The sequence below is a fragment of the Spermophilus citellus genome (genome assembly GCF_964194105.1).
Source record: "Spermophilus citellus genome assembly, chromosome: X".
Classification (NCBI taxonomy): Eukaryota; Metazoa; Chordata; class Mammalia; order Rodentia; family Sciuridae; genus Spermophilus; species Spermophilus citellus.
In genome coordinates this window covers 41,321,855-41,346,712 of record NC_138190.1, presented here as the reverse complement: position 1 = coordinate 41,346,712, position 24,858 = coordinate 41,321,855, and the positions used below count along the sequence as shown (strand labels likewise).

The 24,858-nt window shown below is 41.8% G+C and overlaps 1 protein-coding gene across 5 annotated transcripts in view; it reads right to left on the bottom strand.

The window, feature by feature from the left end:
* The window catches only part of SHROOM4 (shroom family member 4), a 218,014-nt gene that overhangs the window by 26,692 nt on the left and 166,464 nt on the right, over positions 1 to 24,858 (bottom strand). For 2 of the 5 annotated variants that reach the window (XM_081278006.1, XM_081278002.1), the window contains exons 3-5: positions 19,969 to 20,103; positions 15,167 to 17,639; positions 9,797 to 9,858 (exon numbers count right to left, since the gene is read on the bottom strand). In XM_081278006.1, coding sequence (XP_081134132.1) covers positions 9,797 to 9,858; positions 15,167 to 17,639; positions 19,969 to 20,103 — 2,670 coding nt within the window. Of the gene's footprint in view, positions 1 to 9,796; positions 9,859 to 15,166; positions 17,640 to 19,968; positions 20,104 to 22,660; positions 22,710 to 24,327; positions 24,724 to 24,858 lie in introns of those variants that run through there. The other 3 variants (XM_081278004.1, XM_081278005.1, XM_081278003.1) reach the window with 3 other exon arrangements.

Genomic DNA, 24,858 nt, shown 5'->3' with positions numbered 1-24,858 from the left:
GATTCAACATGTGCTTTAGGATTTAGCTTTTGGGGGGGGGTAAATATGATTACAAATATCTATTTCTGTGTAAGACCCAATATTTGTATAACCACCACTATTAATGGGTCTTCTATCATGATGCTATTAGTGGCATCATGATAGCATATTAGATTGGCAAGCCTTTTCTATGATCAAAAAATGGCACTGCTAAGAACATCTTTAAAGAAATTATTTTTCTCTTTTAATTGATTTCTTTAAGGGTAAAAGTAGGGGAAAAATATTATAACACTTGTTACATGTTTCCAGATCACCCTATAGGAAAGCACAACCTGTTTCCTCACAGCCTTGCCAAGGAAGGGTTTTATAATTTCTATTTATCATTTCTATTAATTGTTGATTGTTTAATGAGAAGGTCATGGTACCTTGAAATTGCTTTGTATTTGCACTATTTTAATTGCTACAGGGGTTGTACTTTTCCATGCGATGATTTTACTGCCTTTATTTCCTCACATGTCATTTGCCTGTTTATTTTCCTTGCCCACTCATGAATCCAAATCTTCAACCCAACCTTCTATATCTATAGTCATTCTTTATGCTTTGGGGACAGGCAATTGTTATCAGTGACATTGATCTCAGACATTTTCCTCATTCTGCTGGTTAGCTTTTTATTTTGTTGTTCAAAGGGTTTTTTTTGAGCTTTTATATATATTTTTATATATTTGAACCCATCCATCTTGTCTCTGATGATATCCTTCATTTAACAGACACAAAGTTAACTTCCATCCACAGCTGGAATAAATAACTATTCCACTGGTAGACCTTCTGGACAGTATGTGCTATGGATCTAACTAAGGCAAGTGCTATTTAAATCATTTATTCTCCATATTGATCTATAAAATTTCCAAAATTTATGAAAGAAAGAGTGATTGCTTTCTCACATTTAGCATTGCATCCACTGTGTTTTATATTCTTAAAATAGCTCAAATCTATTACTAGAATTATCTTTTTATTTTACTATTTGACTTTTTAACCCAGTACAATATGTTTTTTTGACCACTGTCACTTTATGATAGGGTTTAAAACTTGAGATGGTAAGTCTACCATCATTACCTTTGGTATTCTGGCCCACTCCGTCCAGATAAATGGCACTATGAGTTTGACAAATCTATAAAGTATCACATGGTGATTCTAATGTTAGTGCATTACATCTATATATTAATATAGGGAGGATTGTATCATTACTATATTTAGTCTTCCCAAAATGAAGCAAAGTATAGTTATGTGTTTACTTATATTGTTATTTATCCAATTAGATTTTTTTAAAAAAATTATTTTGTAGTTGTAAATGGACAGAATGCTTTCATTTGTTTATTTTTATGTGGTGCTAAGGATGGAACCCAGTGCCTCACACATGCTAGGCAAGCACTCTGCCACTGAGCTACAGCCCCAGCCTGAACATTAGATTTTCATAATTTTCCTTGAATAAGTTTTGTGTGCCCAATGTTATATTAATACCCAAGTATTTAAATTCACTTTGTCATATTTGTGACTTTTTTGTGCTTCTATAGGTTGGTTACCTTCTTCTCAGGTGATAAAGGAATCCTGGGAAGTGTACTCTTCCTAATGAAATTGGATTCAAATCTGAATTATCCATTTTCTTTTAATCAATCAGTAAATAATAAATATGTACTCTATATTCCACACTTGCTCATGATTTAGTATGACAAAAGGGACAAAGAGAACCCTTGACTGAGAATTGAAAAGAAAACTAGGCAGAGTTCTAGTTTTGTCACGTACTTGCTGTATAAACCCAAAAGTAATGGACTGTGGAGTCAGATGCCTGATTGGCCTTGGGAAAGTGATAATTATCTATTTGTGAGTCAGTATTCTCAACTGAAATACTGGATCAATAAACAGTAACTATCTCATGGGGATAAATAATAAATAATTCATATAAAATATATATGACAGTGTCTGACACATAACAAACACTCTATAAATGTTAGCTATTATATTTGTTCTTGTTGTTAATAATATAATAATATCTTTCCCAAGACTGAGTTTCCTCATAAGTACAATGGGAAAAATAAGGCTTAACTTCACAATGCTGTAAGGATTAACTGTGTCCTATGAATATAAAAAACACCCTACACGTTTTAATGTTCTTTGCAAAGTGTGAAAAAAAAGGAAATGGAAAGAATCACAGCAGGCAATCACAGGTAGAGAAAACCAAGAGAAGTAATCCAAAGAATAATGTCTTTTGGCTTTTAAACACATATACTTATATAACTTTTTCTCCCAGTAAATCTACTCACCACTTTTTCCCCTCCTGCTAATATCAAAATGATTTTGCATTCTCTGCACACAAACCAAATAACAGTGGAGAGAGACAACCAAGAGTGTAATACCTAGAATTATCAATTCATTGCAGGCTTCTAGGCAGAGAGAGTGGCTCAAGATTATACATTTGATTTTCCCACCTACACCCATCATTCCAGTTGTGACGGAAATGACATAATAATTGTTAAAATGCATGTGTGTGGTGGGGAGAGAGCGTGAGGGAAAATTCCTTAGATTTTTTTCTCAAAAATGTCATCTCTTGCCTGGACCATTCCAAGTCCATCTTGTCTTGCCTGAGATATTGAACTGTCATCTGCCTCTTCTATGTTAGGTAGCAATACTTTTCCCCTTTCTTTTGATCTTTCCTTTCTGTTTTTAAACTTAATGCAGTTTTGAAGATTCTGATGAAACCTTCTCTTAAACTAGTGCTTCTCAAACTAAGCTTGTATCACAATTGTCTAGAGGGCTTAAGAAAACACAGATTGCTGCTCACATCCCCACTTTCTGATTCAGTAGGTCTGAGCAGGGCCTAAGAGTTTTCATTTTATTTTTCCCTCAAAACAGCTCTTTATTAAAGACTGAGTTATAACTCTTTTTTATTTTTGGTAATATTTATTTATTTATTTATTTTTGCATTACAATTCTTAATTTTTTAACAAGTTCTTGGGTAATATTGAGATCACTGAGCCTGGAACCACATTTTAAAAACCACTAAATTAAACTCACATGTCCCCAGTTTTCCCTTTCTTTCTCTAGTCAACTTCTTTATTTTTAATTTTTTTTAGTTGTAGATGAACACAACACCTTTATTTTGTTTATTTACTTTTATGTGATGCTGAGGATTGAACCCAGTGCATCACCCATGCTAGGCAAGTGCTCTATCACTGAGCTACAGCCCAAGCTCTCTAGTCAATTTCTTTTGAAGCATTGTTAATGTTTAAATTTATTATTATTATTATTATTATTATTATTATTATTATTTGCCAAGGCTCAAATCTAGTGCCTCACACATGCTAGGCAAGTGCTCTACCACTAAGCCACAACCCCAGCCCATAAGTGTCTTTTTAAACATTCTTCATTTTAAACATTTTTAAAAAGTACACAGTATAACATCATATTATTAAAATCAGAGAAAAGAAATGAGGTCCCTCCTACATTGTGGGTGGGAATATAAATGGTACAGCTGCTTTGGAAAACAGTTAGTTCCTCAAAAAGTTAAATGCAAAATTACCATACAGCCCAGAAATTCAACTCCTGAGTGTACACCAAAGAGTTGAAAACATGTCTACACAGATTCCTGTATATGAATACCTGTAACAGTAATATTCACAATAGCCAAAATGTGGAAACAGCCCAGATGTCTCTTAAGGGATGAATGAACGAACAAAAGGCTATCTAACCATGCAATGAAATATTAGTTGGCAATAAAAAAGAATAAAGTACTGAAACATTCTATAACATGGATGACCTGCTACAGCATCATGCCAAATGAAAGACATCAGAAACCAAAACCCACATTTTGTATGATTCCATTTATGGGAACTGTACTGAAATGGCAAATCTATAAAGACAGAAAGCAAATTAGTGATTGCTTGAGGTTAAGGGTTTAAATGGTGAGTGGCTTCAAATGGGTATGAGGGATCTGTTTTACACTGATAGAAATGGTCTAAAATTGGACTGTGCTGATGACTGCATGTCACTGTAAATTTACCAGAAGTCTTTTTATTTTTAATTGATTTATTTTTTAATTGGTGCATTATATTTATATGTAAAAGTGGAATTTACTGTGAGATGTTCATATACGCACATAGTATAGTTTAGTTAATTTCATTCTGCTGTTTCTCCCCTTTCCTATCCCTCTTCTTTCCCCTTTATTCCCTTTCCTCAATGCCACTGTTCTCCCTTGTATTTTCATAAGGTCCCTCCTCCTCTTTTTAAATCATTTTTTTCTCTCTAGTTTCTGCATATGAGAGGAAAACATTTGACCCTTGACTTTCTTTTTTTAGTTGTTTATTATTATTTTTTATTATTAGTTGTTCAAAACATTACAAAGCTCTTGACATATCATATTTCATACATTTGATTCAAGTGGATTATGAACATGGATGTGTAACAGATGTGATTCTGCACTCTGTATATGGGGTAAAAATGGGAGTTCATGACCCTTGACTTTCTGAGTCTGGCTTATTTCACTTAGCGTGATGGTCTCCAGTTCCATCCATTCACCAGCAAATGATATAATTGTACACTGAAAACAGGTGAAATTATGATATGTAGAGCTGTTTGCATTTCTTCTTTATGCTTCCCCCTAATAGACAACTGTGCCATCAGCATTAGCCAATCCCCCAAAATCAAATGCTGAATGATTTCTCTGATTTCAGGATGCTGATCCATAATATGCTGCATAGGGGAGGGGATTAAATGAACTCTAGATAGGGCAAAGGGGAAAAGAGGATGGAGGGGAAGGAAGGGGTCAGAGGGGTAGGAAAGATGGTGGAATGCAATGGTCATCATTACCCTTAGTACATGTATGAAGACACGAAAGATGTGACTCTACTTTGTTTACAACCAGAGATATGAAAAATTGTGCTCTATATGTGTAATATGAATTTTAATGCATCCTGTTGTCATATATAACAAATTAAAATTTAAAAAAATTAAAAGAAAATAACTTGTGATTTCATACTGTCAAAACTATTAATGGTCATCTCTATGTTCTATGATGGTAGTACATTCACAGATTTCTCTTTCTATTACTTCTACTGCTTGACCCTTCAGTTTCCTTGTCTGGCTTGTCTCCCTCATCCTACCTGCTGAGTACCCACCCCCCAAAAAAGAACTCACTTGTATATCTCACTAACTTCAACTACAACACATGCCATTTCTAACTTACTTTCCCCACCAAACTAGCTCCCATTTCTTGATTGCCCCATATATGTTAGCAACTTTCTCTAAGTCACCAGAGATCAGAGTTATTTTGGACTTATCTCCTGTTTCCTCCCAAGCTCTAGTCACCAAGTTTTTCTCTGTTTATCTCTCAAAAGATGTTACACATTTGTGAGCAAGTAATCTGAACAGACAATTCACAGGAAAAGCAATACTAATATTAAACACATGAAAAATGTTCAAAGTAGAATGATCAAAGTAAGTAAATTAAAATAGTAATAGGTACCATTTACACCTATTGCATTACAAAAAGAAAATTTTCAATGATGGCAAAATTTAGGGGAAACTTATCCTCATATATTGCTAATGGCAGTGTAAAAACCCTTCCTGGGGAAAGCAATTTGGTGAAATCTACAAAGTACTATAAGAATGTTCATATTCTTTGAACTAGTAATCCCAACTCCAGATAATTGTTTTTAATGAGATAATTCAAAATGAGAAAAAGGCTATTGCTATTCAAAATGTTTCTGCAGCATTACATTATAATAGCAAGAAATTGGAAACAACCTAATTACCCAACAATTTAGGAATGATTAAGCAAATTAGAACACATTAAGCTGGTGAAATATTATATAGCCACTAATATTGAGGGAGTCTGTATAGCAGCATGAAAAATTGTTTGCCATACTGCATAATGCAGTTTGGTCGGGGAAATCAGGCCACAGGAAAGCACATCTACATAGTTATTATAACCATGCCAAAAATAATCTCCATACCTATAGATGATGCAGGCAGGGAAATGAAAATAATCAGAGTGCTAAGGTGGTAGGAACAAGTCTCCTTATTCTTCTGTTTTTAATTTCCTGTAATATTGTTTTCATCAAAACAAACTTTTTCTCCCCAAATATCTCACATATTTATCTATGTCTTCTGCTCCGTTTCTATTATATCTGTACTTCCCCAGTCTAGGCCATGCCACACTCTTCCATGCCTGTATCACTGCCACAACTGGTCTCACTTCAAGCCATCTAGGTTGCAAATACTGCCAAGTTCCCTAAGGTACCACATTTATGAAGTCACTTACCTGATGGTTGATCTTCTAATTAATTTTAATTCATTAAATTTTTTCTAGTGCTGGGGATCAAACCCAGGGCCCCTTGTGTGATAGGCAAGTGCTCTACCACTGAGCTACAGCCTCAGTCTCTCAATTTATTTTTTAACCTGATACATAAAAACATAAAAGTACATATTAATGTGTGCCATGCAATGTTTGATACACATATGCATTGCATACTGTTGAAATCATGTTAAACGTAGCTATTTCCTCAAACATTTATCAGTTCTTTATAATGAAAACCTTCCAAATCCTTTCTTGTAGCTTCTTGAAATGCACAATTCATTATGTTTATCTGTAATCACCATATGGTGTAATAGTACCCCAGAATTTCTTACTCCTATCTAACTCTACCTTAGCACTATTTGTTGATCGGTGATCTTTAATTGCGCCCATGTTTGTGATCCTATCTAGTTCTGAAGGCCTACCCCTCCTGGTCCAAGGCTTTACTAGTCACCTTTCTTATCTTATTGCTGCTGAAGTTCCTCTTCCTTCTCCTTAGTATCACAACTAAAACTTGCTGAGGGTCTCTAGTGCCAGATTTTGTTCTCAAGAGTTTACATATATAAACTCATTTAAGACTCAACAATCATTTGATTAAAGGTACTCTTACCCCATTTTTCAAATGAGGGGAGAAAGAGATATATAGAGAGAGAGAAGAAGGAGGGAGGGAAGGAGGGAAAAAAGAGACTGGGAGGAAAGGGGAGGCACTTGTCAAGGCCACATGGCTAGTAATTAGAAGAACTTGGATTTGAACTCAGGTAGGACTAACTGAAGGCCAAAACTCAACCAGTGATGTTGATTCTTCCAACATACTCTGCTTTAGTCTTCTCTATGGGCCTTTCATCCTGTAGTTCCTAACCTTCAGTTTCTTGGCCTTACAGTGAATTTACACAAGGCACAATAATACTTATAATGTACTGACCCTTTAACATGTGCCAGGAGCATCTTGTTGAAACCCTGTATTTTACAAGGCTTCATCTTCTGTCAATTGTGTAAGTAAAATCTGGGCTTAAGTATGAGCTTGCCTCTTTCCTGCCTGTGAGACATTGAGTAGATTACTTAGCCTCCCTGAACTTCAGCTTCTTCATCTGAGTTAGTATTTCTCAAAGTGTGATCCCAGGACCAGCTGCATTAGCATCACCCAGAGAGCTTGTTAGAAAAGGAAATATTGAGCCTCATTCCACACCTGCTGAATCAAACTCCCTGAGGGTGATATCCAACTAGCTCCCTGTTTTTCTTTTTAAAAAATATTTTTAGTTGTAGATGGACATAATACCTTATTTATTTCATGTGGTGCTGAGGATCAAACCCAGTGTCTCACATGTGCTAAGCAAGCACTCTACCACTGAGCCACAACCCAGCCCAGCTCCCCATCATCATTCTTCAAACTCCCCAGGTGTTTTCTGTCTCACAGTCTCAAGTCTGGGACTCACTGTCATAGTGTAATAATACCTACCTGGAAGAATTGTAGGGAACATAAAACATTACATAACATGTGTAACTCCATTCATGGCTCATAGGTCGTTTTGCAAGTGGTAATATATTATTATCATTGCTGTTGAACTTTCAGTGGATTGGTCTTCCTTGCTGAAGCTGTGAGCAGGTCCTATGTGTCTTGCTGCTCTTTCACTAGTATTTCCCACCTTGCCTACCAAAATTCAGTATATATGGCAGGTTTTAAATAAAGTCCTCTTACTTCATTTCACTAGGCAGCAAGAGAACCATTTCAGAGAATTACTGTCATGCACTATAGTGTCTCTGAAGCTAGACTGACTGGATCTAGTCAACTTACTAGCTGTGGGACTTACTTTGTTATGTCAAAAGGAGAAACTAATAAGTACCTACCCCATAAGGTCAGAGAGATAAATACTGGTAAAATGCTTTGAATGGTGCCTAGAACAAAGAACTGAATTTAAGAAATGTTAGCATTATTGTCAGACACAGAGAATGTGGCTATGTCCATATCTAAGACATGGTCTTCCCTCTCAAGGGTCTCAGTCTAATATAGGAATCTTGGCAGGCTTGCTAGATTGAAGTGATTTCCACAAGGACATGGTACAAGTCAGCCTAGAGCTGGAGAATCAAGGGTATCCCCCCAAATCCCATAGAATCTCCACCCAAGACCTAGACCTCTGAGAATGATACCAGGGACCTGTTTGAAAGGTTTTCTTAGGGGTCCTAATTGAAGCAGGCAGAATGGGAAAAAGCATGAGTTTCGGGCCATACAAACATTTGTTTGAAATTTAGTTCCATCACTTGCTAGCTCTGTAACCTCAGCTAAGTTATGTGACTTTTCTCCAGATCTCACCTACAAAATGGGCAACAAAAGAAACTATGGTTGTCAAAAGATTCAGTCCAATGCTTTGTGCTTAGTAGATGATCCACATATATTGGGTTCCCCAATTTCCCATTGCCAATCAGAAAACGAACAGGTTTCCCAGTCAAAGAAAAAGCAAAATAATTCCTGACCATGCCATCAAATCACAGGGAATAATACAGACACCTAGAATGAACTCTAGACTCTTCAGGGATCAGAAGCCTTAGATTCTAGTCCTCTCTCTTGGTACCTTCACCTTGGAGAACAGAGCACAGCTTGTACTCTTGTTTATTTTGGAGTTCGAGTTAAGAATCAATACAATTTAAGTGCCCTTTGTATCATTTCAGTTGAGAAAAAACTGGCTGAAAGAATATGTGAGGTTTTTACCTAAAAGAGCTTTAGCCAGGAGATGTCAACTGGCTGTATCTCATAGTGACTTAGGGCAGTCACTTAGAGCACCTCATCTCTAAGGAACATGAGTGCCTGGTGCCATGAGCCCCATGTTACAGTGGTAGACTTTCCACACTGGGCATTTTTTTTCCTTAAGGAAAAGCAGCTCTTTTCTCTTTATCCCAAACCACATGCCCCATTCATAAAAAATATCCCTGTTTTCCTCCAGGAATTATAACCTACAGTCCACATGATCTGGTCCCAGACTTTTAATGAGCAGACCTTAAGTTTTCAATGAGTCTCATTAAAAGAAAGGTGGCAGAACCCAAGAAACAGGTGCCCCAAACAACTCTGGGGCAAAGGCACCACAGTACCTCCCTCCTCTCTGCCTGTTCCAACTGCCCCACGGCCAATGTCAAGGCAGGCACAATTTATGCCTTCACATTTCTTTCAGCAGTTTTATCCCAAATGTCCTTGGACATGGTGAGGGCTGCCTCAGGCCTTTAAGCTAATGGGCATAATGCCTCACAATATACTACCTGACTCCTCTGTATTCCAAAATGTTCTAGCACACAATCGGTTCTGTATCCAGTTATCAGGGGGTTGGGGAGCAGGCTGGATTACATCTCTGGCACCAAGTCCTTGGTGTGGATACCAGACCAGTTTCCTCAAAGGAAACTAAGCACAATGAATGAAGATCTTAGCAATTTCTGTTGAAGCCTCAGAGGCACTAACTCATCCCAAATCCCTGAGAGGTCACTTACCTTCCTGACTGGCTGGTCTTTCTGTTTCCTGTTATTGATTTCCATTTGTCCCCAGGAAAGTCCTGCAAAGCAAAATTCTGATAAGTTAAGGAACTCTGAACAACCAGGTAGCTAGATGGTTTCAAAACAGTGAGGCAGTCAGGACCCTGTCCCTGGCCAGGTCACCGCAGTTGGTATCATCTACAGTCCTAGGCAGGCTACTGAAATATGTACCTGGAAGGCTGCCTTTCTATCAGGAGGCCTGCTGAGCTGCTGCAGGCATGCAGAGACTCAGAGAGCACTCAGGGACCTGGACGCTGTAGTCTAGAAATATTGCATTTCCCTCTTTCTGCACTCCCTCCCAAACCACCTTAAAAACCAGTTTAGCATGTTTGCTGTTTGCTCTGGCTCTTGCCAGCATTGAGGGATGGAGGTCTTTTTGTTTATTCTCCTAGATGAACCTGCTTGCTCCTCCTGCCTCTTCCAATACAGAAAGCATCTTCTTGGAAGCTCTGGCCTTGAGTGGGCTTTGAGGGTGGGAGCTCCTGCTGCACCAACCCTCCCCCAGGGTGGGCAGAGGGAGGCAGGCATGCCAGCACACCCCTGTCCTGCAGGGGCTCTTCTTCCTCTGCTCACCCAATGGCAGGAACTGAGGTTGGCTCATCTGTGGGGAATATAAATGTCAGATGCCATCGTCCCAACTCTACAGGAGTAGTTTCTACACTGGACTTTTTTTTTCTTAAGGGTTATGACCAAGCAGCTATTTTCCTCCCAGGCCAAGTCATAATGAATGTGCCATTCGTTTAAAAAAAATGTCCCTGTTGTCCTATTCTAACTCTAAACAGAATGCAAAATTGCCTTTCAGGCCTGTCCAAATTTTGTATCCAGGACCCAGCGCCTAGACTCAGAGCTTGCTCAATGGGGATGCACAGTTTTCCCTAAACATCACTGATCTTCCAAATTCCTTTTCCCCAACATTATCATTATTAGTCCCATTGAAAATTTTATTACTTTTGCCCAAGTAGGCTTCTCTTTTGGGGTTCAGACGCCTGGTGAAGTAGAGCAAACATAGTTCTTTGGTGTCAGACATATTGGCTAAGGCACTTATTAGCAGTATTATTTGAGGGAAGTTCTGCCACCTCTCTGGAACTCAGTTTCCTATCTGGCAAATAGGGATTCTGCTATCTAGTCTTGCTGGGTTGCCAGAAGTGAGAATTAAATGAGAAGTACAGAGAATACCTAGCACAGTGGTTGGCATGTGGAAGGTTTTGGATGTTAGTAGCCACAGATAAAGGTGAGGTTTGTTTCCTGGTTCTGGCTTTTTAAAAGACCAAAGCAGTCCTTACCCATATCTGGGATATCAGAGAATCTCTAATCACTTGTACCTCAGACTGTGCCTCAACAATCTTGTGAGATGCCCATATATATATACCATATAGATGCCAATAGATACCACAATTTGTTCAGCCACAGTGGGAGGCAGGGCTTCCTGTCCATATCCTGTAATATGTGATCAGATTATGGAGGAGCAGTGTGGCATACTTAGGAACTTGGCCTCTGAAACTACATAACATGGCTTCAGATCCCACACCTGCCCTTCACTAGCCAGGTAACTTCAACTTCTCTCTGCATTTCCCCAGCTATCTAGTAGCAAAAGAGAACCTATTTCTTAAGTGCTTGAGGTCTCAATGAGTTGATACATCCAGGGCACCTGGAATGATATATCTGGTGCCCAGTGGGCTCTCAAATATCACTTACTACTATGTCATTCAAATCCCATCTCTGCCACTTCTGAGATGTGTGACCTCTCTGAGCCTCAGTTTCCTTTCCCATAAAATGAAGATCCTATTATAAATTATCTAATACTAGTATTAAGTGAAATCATCTAACAATGCATGCAAAACTAACTGGCATGAGATATGGGATGTGAATGTGTGCTGTTTGCAGTTCTCCTAATAACACTGAATAAGAGCTTATTAGCACCCTGACCTTCTCCAGGGGCAGAAGGAGCAAGATGTCAGATCTAACTTCAGAGAGCCACCACAACTACCTTTGTCACTAGAGCTGGAGTATCTTAACTCAAGCTGCAAGTTCTCCCCAGGTCCTGCATGGTTGGGGTAGAAGGTTTAGGTGGCAGGGATAGAAATAGGCACAGAGTAACTTCTAGATAGCCAACCATCTGTTTGAAAGGCTAATGTCTAAGCAGACCTGCTTGACCAGTCTAACAGGCACTAGGAACCCAATGTGTCCCTCACCCCCAAGGACAAAAGGAAAAGCATGGTATAGGCACAGGCTCACCTACATTGCTGCTGCCAATTCTGTACCTGCCAATTTCACCTCCTTTCCTTAAAGAGTCACTGGTCTTGAGCTGACATCTCTACAGCCACCATCTCCTCACTTCCTGCTTGTCTTTGCCCCCTTTTCTCTATCATCAACTTTGTGAGTCCTTCTTTTAGCCAAAATCTCTCAGGCTAATCCAAACTCTCTCTTTACCTTAATAGCTGCCTTATAAGTTAATCACTGTCTGGCAGTCACTGTTCTAAATGCCTTACACACATGACATCATTTAATCCTCGCCACCAACTTTTGAAGTAGGTGCTGCTATGGACTCCATTTTGATATGGGAATGTTTAGGCACTGTGGATTCTGGGGAGGGAATTTGAATCCAGGAAATCTGGTTCTAGCTTCAGGACCCTTCTAGTTCCTCTTTTCCTTTTTTCAACATTGTGAATATTTTGAAAAGTTGAAAGGAGTTTATAGTGTATATAAAGCACGCATATACTCATCATTTCGATTTTCCAATTAGCATTTTGCTACAATTGCCTTAATGTATCTGTTTATTCTTCTATCCATCCACCAGTCCATCGTAAATTCTTGATACATTTCAAATAAGTTACAACAATTTCATTCCCCCCAAATTTGAAAACTTAAATGAAATGGACACACTCCTTAAAAGCCACAAACTACCAAAGCACACTGAAGAAGAAATAAATAACCTAATTGATCCTATTCTATCTGTGAAGGAAATTAAATTTGTCACTTAAAACCTTCCCACAAAGACAACACCAGGCCCTGATGGCTTTGATGATGAATTCTACCAGACATTTCTGGAAGAAATAATACCAATTTTATATGAACTCTTTCTGAAAATATAAGGGAAGATAATACTACCCAGCTCATTCTTTAAGGCCAGAATTACTTTGATACAGAGACCAGACAAAGGTTTATCAGTCTAAAATCCCTGATAAACACAGAAAAATCTTTAACAAAATACCTACAAATCAAATCTAGTGACATATAAAAAGGATACTACATCATGACCAAGTGGATTTTATCCTGGCAATGCTACATTAGTTCCTATTTTAAAAACCAATCAACATAATTCACCCATACCAGTATACAAAACGGGAAAAAATATATGGTCATCCCAATAGATAAAGAAAAAGCATTCGAAAAATATCCAACATCTGCTCCTGATAAAGACCCTCTGAAACCAAGAATCAGAGGGTATTTCCTCAACCTGATAAAGGTATCTACAACAAAAGCATATAACTAACATTAACAATGAAAGATTAAGAACAAAGCAACAATGTCTGCCCTAGCCACTTCCTCTAAACACTGCATTGTAGGTCTTGACAGTGCAATAAGGCTCCTTTCTCCCCCATGAAAGGGCACATGCTGGAAAGGACGATATACCATTCTTTCCATTCACAGATAACGTGATTGCTTATGTACAAAATATTTTATAACCTACCAAAAAGCAACTACAATTAATCAGTGACTTTGGCAAGGTTGCAGGACACAAGACCAATAATTGTATTTCTATAGGGTAGTGACAAAGAATTTTCAATTGACATCAATAAAGCAATACTGTTTACAGTAGCATCGAAACCCATGACATCTCAGGGACAGGTATAACAAAATATCTAAGATTTCAAAGCTATAAAAAGACTTGTATATATCACTATACTTCAAAAGCAAGTTTTATAGTCACTTATAATATTTTTTAGGTAAAACTTACTTCCCATGACAGGCACAGATATTAAGTGTACATTTTTTGAGTTTTGGTGAATACACCTGTGTAACTCTAAACTTTATCTAGTTATAGATAGAACATGTTCCCATACCCTTTTCCAGCCCATTGCTGAGCCATATCCCATTTCTAAGCCCTGCTATGAAATTTTCCCCTTAGGAACAGCTATCAGAGAACTTCATATAAAAGAAATTGTAGGGTCTGTACTCTTTTGTATAAGGCTTCTTTCTTTCCTGAAGTTCCTTTCTTCAAATAATACATATTAAGCATTTTCAAACATTAAAAGTCATTTCAAAGGTCTGCTATGAACAACAATTTGACACAGGAATGGACTTCTGGTTTAACAGCCAAAATGTGTCACTAGGGATGTCATGGGGAAGGAATCCGCCAGTGAATGGGTGGGTAAGGACTTAGGAGGTCCTCCCAGAAGAACCCTGGGGGATGGTAAGGCCTTGTGTTAGAGTGATAGGTCATGACCAGGGCAGAACAGCAGCCAGTTTAGACAAGGGTCTCCAATAGACACAGTTTAGACCTGGGTCTCCAATTTTGCAGCATCAAATAATTTTAAAATAGGAAATTAAAGGCAGTTAGTGCTGCTCTGTATCATGCCCTGGGCCTAACACTCTATAAACTGCTCTTGGGTTCTCCTCAAAATGGATCCATGAGGCAGCCATGATTTTCTTTTTCATTGGAGATGAGGTGATAAGATTTTTCTTACTACTGGAAATAAACATTATTTTCCCTTTTAAAAAAATCATGAAACTTAGCCAGGTTCTGTGGTGCACACCTGTAATCCCAGTGGCTCAGAATGCTGAGGCAAGGGGATAGAGGTTTAAGACCAGCCTCAGCAACTTAGTGAGGCTTGAGCAACTTGGCAAGACCCTGTCTCAAAATAAAAAAAAAAAAAAATTAAAAAAGGCTAGGGATGTGACTTAGTGGTTAAGCACCCCTAGGTGTGACCCCAGGAGGAGAAGGAGGAGGAGGAGGAGGAGGAGGAGGAGGAGGAGGAGGAGGAGGAGGAGAGGAGGAGGAGGAGGAGGAGGAGGAAGAAGAAACAGCTTCAAATTGTGGTAGCTGAATGACTCACTTAAGGTCATCCAGATTCCAATTTCACAGGATAGAATCCCAGTCCTGTTCATTTTGTGAACCAAAAGTTACTGTATCTAACTCTCAAGATGCGCAGGTGTGTTAAGATGTTGGTGGCTAAGGGTCTTGCCCAAGGTTACTAAGCAACCATCTGGTGGAAACAACGGCTATCTCATTACTAGGAATTACAACTATCATATTTTCAAAAGGTTCTAGTTTGCTCTTCACACAGACAATAATGAAGTTCACCCACTCTAGAACCAGGTCCTCACCTGCACTGGTGGCTTCCTGGGATTCCAAGCGTTGCCAGGTGCCAAGCTGCTGTCCTCAAGAGTACTGTGCTGAGGATTATGATAGCAGGCGGAACACCGGATACACTGGTGGTGGTGGTACCTGCAGTTGTAGCAGTTGGACATCATATTTCTCTTTAGCAAGGCAGGACAGATTTCCCCAGAACAATAAATGCAAGGGTCATGGACTACAGCTCCCTGAACACTGCAGGAGTAAGAGCAGGTCCTGTGGTAATCAAAATCACCACAGTGCAGTGGCTTACAACACATGGAATTTTCTAGACCTTTGCTTGCAAAGCATTCTGAGTAAGTAGGAGTTTCTGACTGAAGGGGTGACATGGAATGAAATGGTTGGTCTGTGGCATGATACGGTTGTTCTGTGGAGTGATATGACTGGTCCATGGGATGGCGCCTCAATTCCCGATAGCTGGAGCTCATTGACTGAAAGTTGGGGTCTATAGGTTTTGGTCTCTGGCTAAAAGTCTTGTTGCTCTGAGTGGTTAAACCTGGCAAATGAGATGTAGATAAGGATTTGCTGCTCTCTTCAAAGAACCTTCTTCTGTCTGCAAAGGGCAAAAGGATGGCTTCCTCCCCAGCTTGGACAGGAGAAGTCTTCAATTCCTTGTTGTCACCTGGGCTGGAAGGGCCTTCCATGGCTAGTGCCACATGTGGCTGCAGGTTATGCTCTGGAGACCATCTCCAATGACCTCCATGGACTCCATGATGAGCATTTGCTTTCTCAGAGTCTGAGGATGTGTCAGAGGCTTTCCACCAGGAGTTTAGGCCCAAAGAGGACTGGCCAGACCTCCGGCCAGGGCTTTTTTGTTCCTCCAAGCCTATCCTACATTCGTGGCTCTCAGGAGCTTGGCTGAGGCACTCTGAAGACCGAGCCCTGAGTATCATGCTTTTGTTGAAGAGCTTATCTCTGGGGCTAGGGGGTTTTTTATATGAAGATAGAAGAGCTGAGTTAGAGGCAGGGAGTGGAGGACTTTCGGGAGGCTCCTGGGTCTCTTCCATTTGCTCCTTAGTGTCACACAGCTGTGACAAGGGGCCTTTGCTCTTCTGAAGCTGGGCCTTCCTCCTCTGAATTTCATTGCGCAGATTGGTAGCGAAGCGCTCACTTTTCCGCCGATTTTGGATTGAGCGACCCCGGGGACCTCCACTTCGCCTACCGCCCACCCGGCCACATTCTTTGGGCTCACTGTCCCCTTCTTCAGTTGTCTCTTTGCTGCTAGCTACTTTAGCACTTGAAGAACAATCTCTGGTTTGAACGAGAGAGCCAGAGGCAGAGGGCTGCTGGCTGGCCAATTCACTGCCTGCTTTGCTTGCTCTGCTTGGGTCTAAGAAACCTTGTTCTGGAGGGTGTCCATCAGTCTCTCCATGTGTAGAACTGCTTTGGCTCTGATGTCCTGAACCCAAAGGCCTATCTTCCATTGGTCTGGTCTTTCTTTCTTTGCTGGGCTGGTCCTGGGTTCCTCCTGGAGGGGAACATGGAATTTTCTTCCCTTTGTGGCTGTTGTGCAAAGGGGACAAAGTCCACTGGTGTCCATCCTGCCCAGTGGGAAGCTCTGTCCCTTTGCTGTCCCTGGAATCGAGGTGCACATGCTGCAGGTGGGATGCCAGCAGCTGTTCAGGGGCACTGTGGCGATGCCCTGTGGGTCCTGTGAGGTGTGGAAAGCGGCCAAAGGAGGAAGTCTTAGGTAACTCTGCTGAAGCCTCACTGAGTGGGCCAGAAACTCTGGTGGAAGCTTTCTCACAGGCTTTGGGGGAACCAAGAACATTGGCTGAAGCCTCTGTCAGTAGATGTTCAGAGCCCTGCTGGCTGGCTTCGGGAGACTGGCTGAGTTCACAGTTCTGATGGCCCTCCTTTGTCATTTGCTCTTGTCCACTGAGGCAGCAGAACCTGTTAGGGTTCCTGGGAACCATCATTGTCTCTAAATTCACTTTCTCCTTCTGTTGTAAGGAATCCACAGGCTCAGAAGCCCTGCTCTGCTCTCCATTGAGAAGTTGGGCTCTGGAGGCCTGAAGACTGTCCCGCCTCACTGGAGGTTGTGGTGGGCCCCTGACTCCCTTGGCAGACCCTGGGTGGTGGCCTTCCTGTGAGCGAGATGACGTCAAATGGCCCCCGTTGGTGCGCTGGCTACCTCCTGAGGTTTCAGCCACATTAGGCCGGACATTGGGGACCTTACTTGGCCCTGGGCCTTGTGTGATGCAGTCTGTGGAGGTTGGCTCCTCTGGCCTGAGGGAAAGAGCACAGTCAGATGCATTTGAGCTGGCCGAGAAGGAGCTATAGGCTGAGTCACGTTGATTGGGGTACATGTTCTGGTCAATGGGCAAGAGGTGGCCCTCATAGGTGGCTTGGCCTGGTTGCTCCAGGCTCTCCATGCTGCCAATAGAGCTGCTTTTCTCGGTGCTACAGTGCCGGGAGAGGGGACACCACTGCACACACACGTCACTGTAAGACACAGGGTACACTGGTTAGTTAGCCGAGCCACCAGATCCCTTTCCCACCTTGGCCAGCCCTGCCATTAAAGAAGGCAGGCATCCCAGAGCTACCCATGTCACAAATAAAAGGGCAATAAAGCAAAAAAGTGAAATGCAGAAGAAGATGGATAGTGGAGTGCCATATGGACATGGTAAACTGGAGGGACAAAATGACATATAGAAGAAAGATGAGCAAACATCCTTACGACTAAAAGTGGGAGAAAAACATGGGGGCTATGCACTATTTCTTTGCCATGAGTAAGTTTGGAGTTGCTTCTGGGTTGTCCCTGTCCCTGTGGAATCTGTATATGGCACTCTGCCAGGAGACAGACTCATGGAGTATCAGCATTAAAAAAGGGCCCTAAAGGGCTGATTCAATTTCAGTCAGACCATTTCATAAATCAGCAGTTCTCAAACTTGAGTGTGTACCAGCATCACCTGGTGGGTATTATTACCACACCAGCCACTGGGCTTCATCCTTGAGTTTTAGGTCTGGCTGGATTCTGAGCTAAGAATTTCTCAGGTGCTGCTGGTATAAGACCTATGTTTTTGAGAACCACTGATGTCTATAAAGCAAGCCCTGCAAAAGAAAGTACTATTGAGGAGGTGATTTTGCCAGGATCACCTAGCTCTAACTAGTGGAATAGACAGGAAGGAATTAGGCATTCCCTTATTCTATTATTATTATTATTATTATTACTATTACTTTATTAGGTGCTAAGGATGAAATACAAGGCCTAGCACATGCTAGGCAAGTACTCTATCACCAAGCTATAATGACAGCCCTACTCCATTCTTTTCTGAGGACTTACAATATGCCAGGTACTTTACAATAGTCCATTTAAGCCTAATGGAAGAGATTGCTATCCTCTGCTTTACAACTAAGAATGCAGAAGCTTAGAGAGGTTCACTAAGCTCTTAAAGAATCAGATCTGCAATTTGAATCCAGGCCTCTATGAATTCAATGTCTGAGATCTCTGATAATCTCTTTTAGACAGGAATAAGAGTAATATCTATATCAGTGGGTTGCTGTATAGATGAAATAAGATAATAAATAACAGCTCAGGTGCCTAGCAAGGGTTTGCTATAAGGCAGTAGTCACTGCCTCGATTGTTGTTATTATTATCAGCATCCTCTTTACTACCAGTATTGATACCAGGGTGGCCTCTGCCCAAACGTTACTCCCTCATCCCTTACACCAGAGCCAAACCAGGGGGATCAAGGAGCAGACACGATCTTGAATTTTAAGTGCCATTTCCCAAACACATAGCCAAACAGAGCCAAGTCATGCCAGTAACTCCTTTGACTAGAACCCAGGGGTTGCAGGCTGATTTCAGAAATGCTGTTGCCCAGAAAGCCACAGCTGAGCAGCAGCACACGAGAGCCTCCGTCAGTGTCTCTTAATTCTTGCTTTCTGCCTTGCCCCTTAGTCACTCTGCTCACTTGTACTCTGGGCTAGGAATCCATCAATTTCTTGTTGGCAAGAGAACTTGCTGCCCACCGCACCACCCTTCCTGCTGAACAAAACCACACCCCTACTCCAACAGGAGCCAAGCTCAGAATATGTTTCGGTATATTCTAGAACAAACCTGCCTCTGCCCTGAGCCCTTGACTTCCAATGCCCAATAAACTCACTGAGTCGGGGAAAACTGTTAGTTTCTCTGAGCCTCCTCAACAGAAATTCCTTCTTGGAGGGAAGATTTAGTTGCAGAAAGGAAAAAGTAGTTGAAAGCAACACTTTGGCTCTGAGCTGGTCAAAAAGTTGGCTGTGTCCTGAGCAGCTGTTTCAATAACAACAGATAACACTGAGGTGCCTGTATCAAGTGATATTCCAGGCAGGTAGGCCCTGTTATCAGGGAGGTCCCTGTTTTGGAGACTTTGACCCCATGATCAGCTGATGGACTAGGTGGAAGCCCCAGTGCATCATCATAGATAGAGAAGACCGCCAGAACAGAACTGTGGGGTCCTTCTACATTAAGAGAGCAGGGGGATGGAAGGAATCAGAGAGATGGACTGAGAAAGTACAGCTAGTGAAAAGGGTGAGAAGCAGGACAGTGTGGTGTCTCCCAAGCCAAATGAGGCATTTCAAGGAAACACTGTCCAGAAGGAAAGGGACAGCTCAAAGCCACAGAGACTAAGCAGAACACTGGGAAAATAAGCCAGGTATTCTGGACTCCCATGCCATTTCCCATTTTACCGCTCTTAGTTCTAAAACATCCAAGAGGGACCAGGTCAAAGGAGGGGGAGTGGCCAGGCTGTCCACACTCCAGTTCACCTTGAGGGGAGGGCTCTAGACTCACCTTGTGCTGCAACCAGAATGCCAGGACAAGCTGAAGGCTTCAGAAGGGAAATGCATGGTGGTGGCCGCTTCAGGGCATCCCTCCAGCAGCTTGGCCACATGCCATGAGTGCGGCCTACTGACAGGGGCGTTTCTCCTGCAGTGAGAAAGGGACAGGAAGTTGGCTAAGGGAACCAGGGCTGAAATCACTTCCCAGGCAGCTTTCGCCCCACCCTCTCTTTCCCTTCAGCAAGGTAGAACATCTTGCAAGGAGCTGGTGTGGGAATCTGAGTGGCCCGTGTCAGCCCCCAGTACCGAAATCTCCTTTATCCAGTGGGTGACCCCTGGAGAAACAGCATGGCAGCTTCACAGGGCTGTTTTCTTCATAGGAATATCCTAAGTGTTTCTCATAGTGCTGGGCATATAGTAGATGCTCAATAAATACTTGTGGACTAAATGAGAGCCAGTGACCAATGAACAGTGAGCCAAACTCCACTTCTTTTTGAGGGGAAACATCAATCTGGCCAATCTTTCCCTTTTTCTCTGAGAAAGGAAGAGTCAAGTGACTGAGATATCTGAATGGATCAACACTGCGCTGTGGATTCTCCAATTTTTACTCATTCATTTAATAAGCCCTGTTGCATGTTTACTTACTGTGTGGCATGTATGTTGCTCTAAGGGTACAGATATGAACAAAAGTTCTCTTTATCCTAGAGAACTTATAGATTTGTGAGAGACACAGACCTCAGTCAAATAAAACATGGTAAAGACACTGAGAGAGTGAAAGATGAGATGTGCATGGAGCTGAGACACTTGAATTTGTAGGGAAAGTGGTGGCAGAGAATCCCAACTCCTGCCAGGGGATGGAGGACAAAGTGGTGAATAGCACAGTACTAGGCTGGCAGAGGAGGCTGGCTACCCAGCTGTCAGGAGTGAATAAAGGAAAACAGGTCTGAGGCGAAGGCCCCAGGTGCAGCCTGGGGTTTGCCAGGTACCTGAGGCTACAGCCACAAATCTCGCACTGACTGGCTTATTCAGGACCTGTCCCTGTCTCCTGGCATACTTCACATGAATAGATGCCATTCTTGAAAGTGGGGAAGAAAATATGTGGGGTATGGTTAATGCAGAGACAGACAGACAGACAGTCCACAAGAGTAAATGATAGAGCAAGGGTCAGGTAGATACTTCAGATAAGGAGGAGAGAGGAGAAACCAAATGTCAGAAAGGGAGAAAACTCTGAGAAAAGAATGTAGAGGAAATACATAGTTGAGAGAATACTACAAAGAGAACCAGGTAGTATTCTCTCAACTATGTATTTTCTCTACATTCTTTCTCAGGATGATAGATTATTTGATAAGTTATTCACTCATTATTTACTAATTTATTCACATTCACTGTACTGGGCTCCATACAAGGCACTCATGGTACAGATCTAAATAAGATATACATTCCTGTTTTCATCAACTTTGTTATAGAGTGGGATAAATCAGCTCTCTACTTTATAGGGCAGTGGAAGATTGCAACCTAGCTAGAAATGTCCCTCCCCACAGCAGAAAAACAGAAGATCCAAGTAGTGTAAGTCTAAGGCCTGGAGAGGGAGTCCTGGGAGCACGGTCTTACTCGGGGTATATGGATTGAGTGCTAACAGGCCAGACACAGAGAAAGTGGTACACAAGGAAGGGCAGAGAAAGTTGGTTGACAAAGATGAGAGCCACCGGTCAGCAGCAGTGACCTTGACTATCCTATAGTCAGATGGTCAATAAAAATTCATCAAGCATCTCCCAGTAATGTTCCTGTGTACTACTACGTCTCTGGGCTATGCTTCTAGATACTAAGGCTGTAGAGGCCAGGGCACCTATCCCATTTGGGGCCCTTTTTCCACATCCTAGATTCCTGAAATTTCTCTGGGTCCAGGATATGTGGATAGTCAGCCTTGCTACCTCCTTTTCCCTAACTGTCCACCCCTCGTACTGAGTTCTACTGTGTCTTCTTTTATGATGTTTCTCTAATGCCCCTCCCCTCCCCCTCCGTCTCCCTCTCTCCCTCTCCATTCTCACTGTGACCCTTACACAGAATTGCACCACTCTTTCCAGAATCCACCACCACCACATCCTGTTCCAGTTCAGGCCCTTAGGATTTTGTGTTCAAACTACTGCATCCGCTTGCTAGCCAGTCTCTTCGAGTTCCACCTCTGGTCACTGTTTTATGATCATACCACACTGAATACCAACTGAATCAAGGGCATTCTCCTACTCAAGAATCTTCCCTGGCTCCCTATTTCTTAGACTGTCCTGCCTCACATTTAAACTGGACTAGTTTTTCAAAGACTATTTTACTCACCCAGCTCAACCTTTCATGTCTGCTCCAATCACACCACATATCCAGCTCTCTCCCTTTCTGATTCTGTGCCTTTAACGTTAATTTTCTAGTAAAATCTAGTACAGACTCAGGAGTTGGACCACCTTGATTTGAATCCCAACTGATTAGCTTCTGAGGCATTAGGCAAGTTTCTTCACTTCTCAGAATCCTTGTTTACTTGGCAGTAAAGTAGAAATACGAGTATCTACCCGCTGGGGTTGTTGAAAGATCAAGTAAGAAAATGTATGTCAAGTGCTTAGAACTGGGTCTGGCCAGCCCTTCAAACAATAATGGTTATCACTATGACCGTTCCCCTGCTTAGAGTGTCCCCTCCCTTTTGTTAACCTAAATCCTACCTGTTCTTCAAGGTACTGCTCAAGTGCCATGTCTTCCTGGGAGCTTGTCCTGAGACAAAAACAAGTGAGAAGGATCTAGATTCAAATCCTACCTCTAGAATTTGAGATGTGTGATTCTATGGGAATCACTTGAATCATCTGACCTTTAGTTCTCGGATCTAAGAAAGGGAAAAATAATTCTTACCTGGATAGGTGACTGGAGGGATTAGAGAGAGTATTCTCCAAGCAAATGGGAAACAGCCTGGTCCATAGCAAATGGTCAGTAAGTACTAGGTACTATAATAATGGTTATTAGCTCAAACTTGTCCTGATTGGAAGCTCAAGAGAACTCCCACAAAGGGCACCTCGATTTAATCATCTACTAAGTTTTTGCTATGACACTCCCTTGCCACACTTTGAAAGGTAGCTTACAAAAGGAACCTTGGAATTTCTTCAGAAGTAGGAATAGTAGGGGCTTTGGAGATACTAGGAGAAAATGAACCACTCAGAGAAGGAAAATTTTAACAGAGGGAATTGGAGCCTTCTAACCTTAGTTTGGGAGAGGAGAGAAAACTTTGTCAGGTTTTGGCTTATTATTCCTGATTTGACTAGGCTTAGAATTAGTCCATGTTTATATTCAAATCCTAGCTATGTGACCTTGGGCAAGTCATTTATCTGAGGTGCAGATTCTTCTTTTTGAGGGAGGGGATGCTAGGAGTGCAGCCAGGGCCTCATGCATGCTACGCAAACACTTTACCACCAAGTCATATCCTTAACCACTTGAGTGATATTCTTTTTATATATATTTTCAGTTGTCAATGGACCTTTATTTTATTTATTTATATGTGGCGCTGAGAATCAAACCCAGTGCCTCACACATGCCAGGCAAGCACACTACCACTGAACCACAACCCCAGTCCCTGAGTGACAGATTCTTTATCCCTAAAATGGGGAAAGTGACCATATCCTTCTTATGAGTTATGATCTGAATTAATTGCAATCCCAGGTGTGAAATCAGTACCTGACATAGATATTTTATAAACTTAAAAAAACTCACAGAGGCCATTTATTGAACAGTTATGATGTACCAGGCACTAGGAACAACAAAGATATTAGCTGGATTATTCCTCATGCTAGCCTTATATGGTAAGAACTATTATTACCCCATTTAACAGATGAAGAAACAGAGATGCATAAAACTGAAGTAATTTGCCAAGAGTACACAGCTTGTAACCAGATGAGTTGGGATCAAGACTCAGATCCCCTAGCTCCTATTAAGATACCACACAACCCCTCCTCCCCAAAGGGGTCTGACTAAGAAAGCTTGTATGCCCCAAACCATTCCCTCAAGAAGCAGTCAGAAAAGGGACGTCTCAGTACTCCTACACTGGAAACCACCCCCTCCTGGGCAGTGGGGAAGGGGGGGATCATGAGAAATGAGCAGAGAGGTAAGACAATTCCAACCACCCACCATGCAGCCCAGACCTACATGTGGGGGCAATGACCTAGCACTTACTCTTTCCCCTAAGGCTGGCTTAGACACTAGCATTGAACACACACTCTATCATTCATTACACCAAAACACCTTTCTTAAGGAGGCAAAAAGAAAAGAAAAAGGCATTAAAGAAAGAAAGCAGAAGAGAAGAGGGGTGGCGGCCTTGGCAGCCATGGCTATAGGCTGTACCTACCATGAAGTTGCCCAGAGCGGAGAGATGGCTTAGGAGAGAATGAGGTATCCAGCTAGCTCAGACTCTCATCGACAAACCCCGCAGCCGGCATCCCTTCCTTAACTGGGACCCATCTGCCTTCCAGTTAAGACCTCCTGGGATGAGGAGCCATCAGCCCAAGATCCTGAGTGTGGTCCAAGGGGCTCAGACACAGTCAGGTCCCAGTTGCAAGAACAGGAAGGAGTAGCACTGAAGGCAATGTGTGGTCATCGGCCTAGTTGAGCTTCAAAGTGACCACAGCCTTAGGGAACGAAAGGCAGTATGAAGAGCTAGACAGGAGTGAAGACAGTGCTCCAGGAACTAGCCAGGAACCCTGGTGGCAAAGGGAAGGATGAAAGGCAGTTCCAACAGCATAAACAGGCCCCCTGTTCCCGACTCCCACCTCTTCTGAGCCCTGGTCCACCCCCTCCACAGCTCAGAGGCCAATAAGGAAGCTGGGCCCCCAGCCACTGCTAGAACTCAGGAAAGGAGCAAGGAAATGATGTTTGGGAA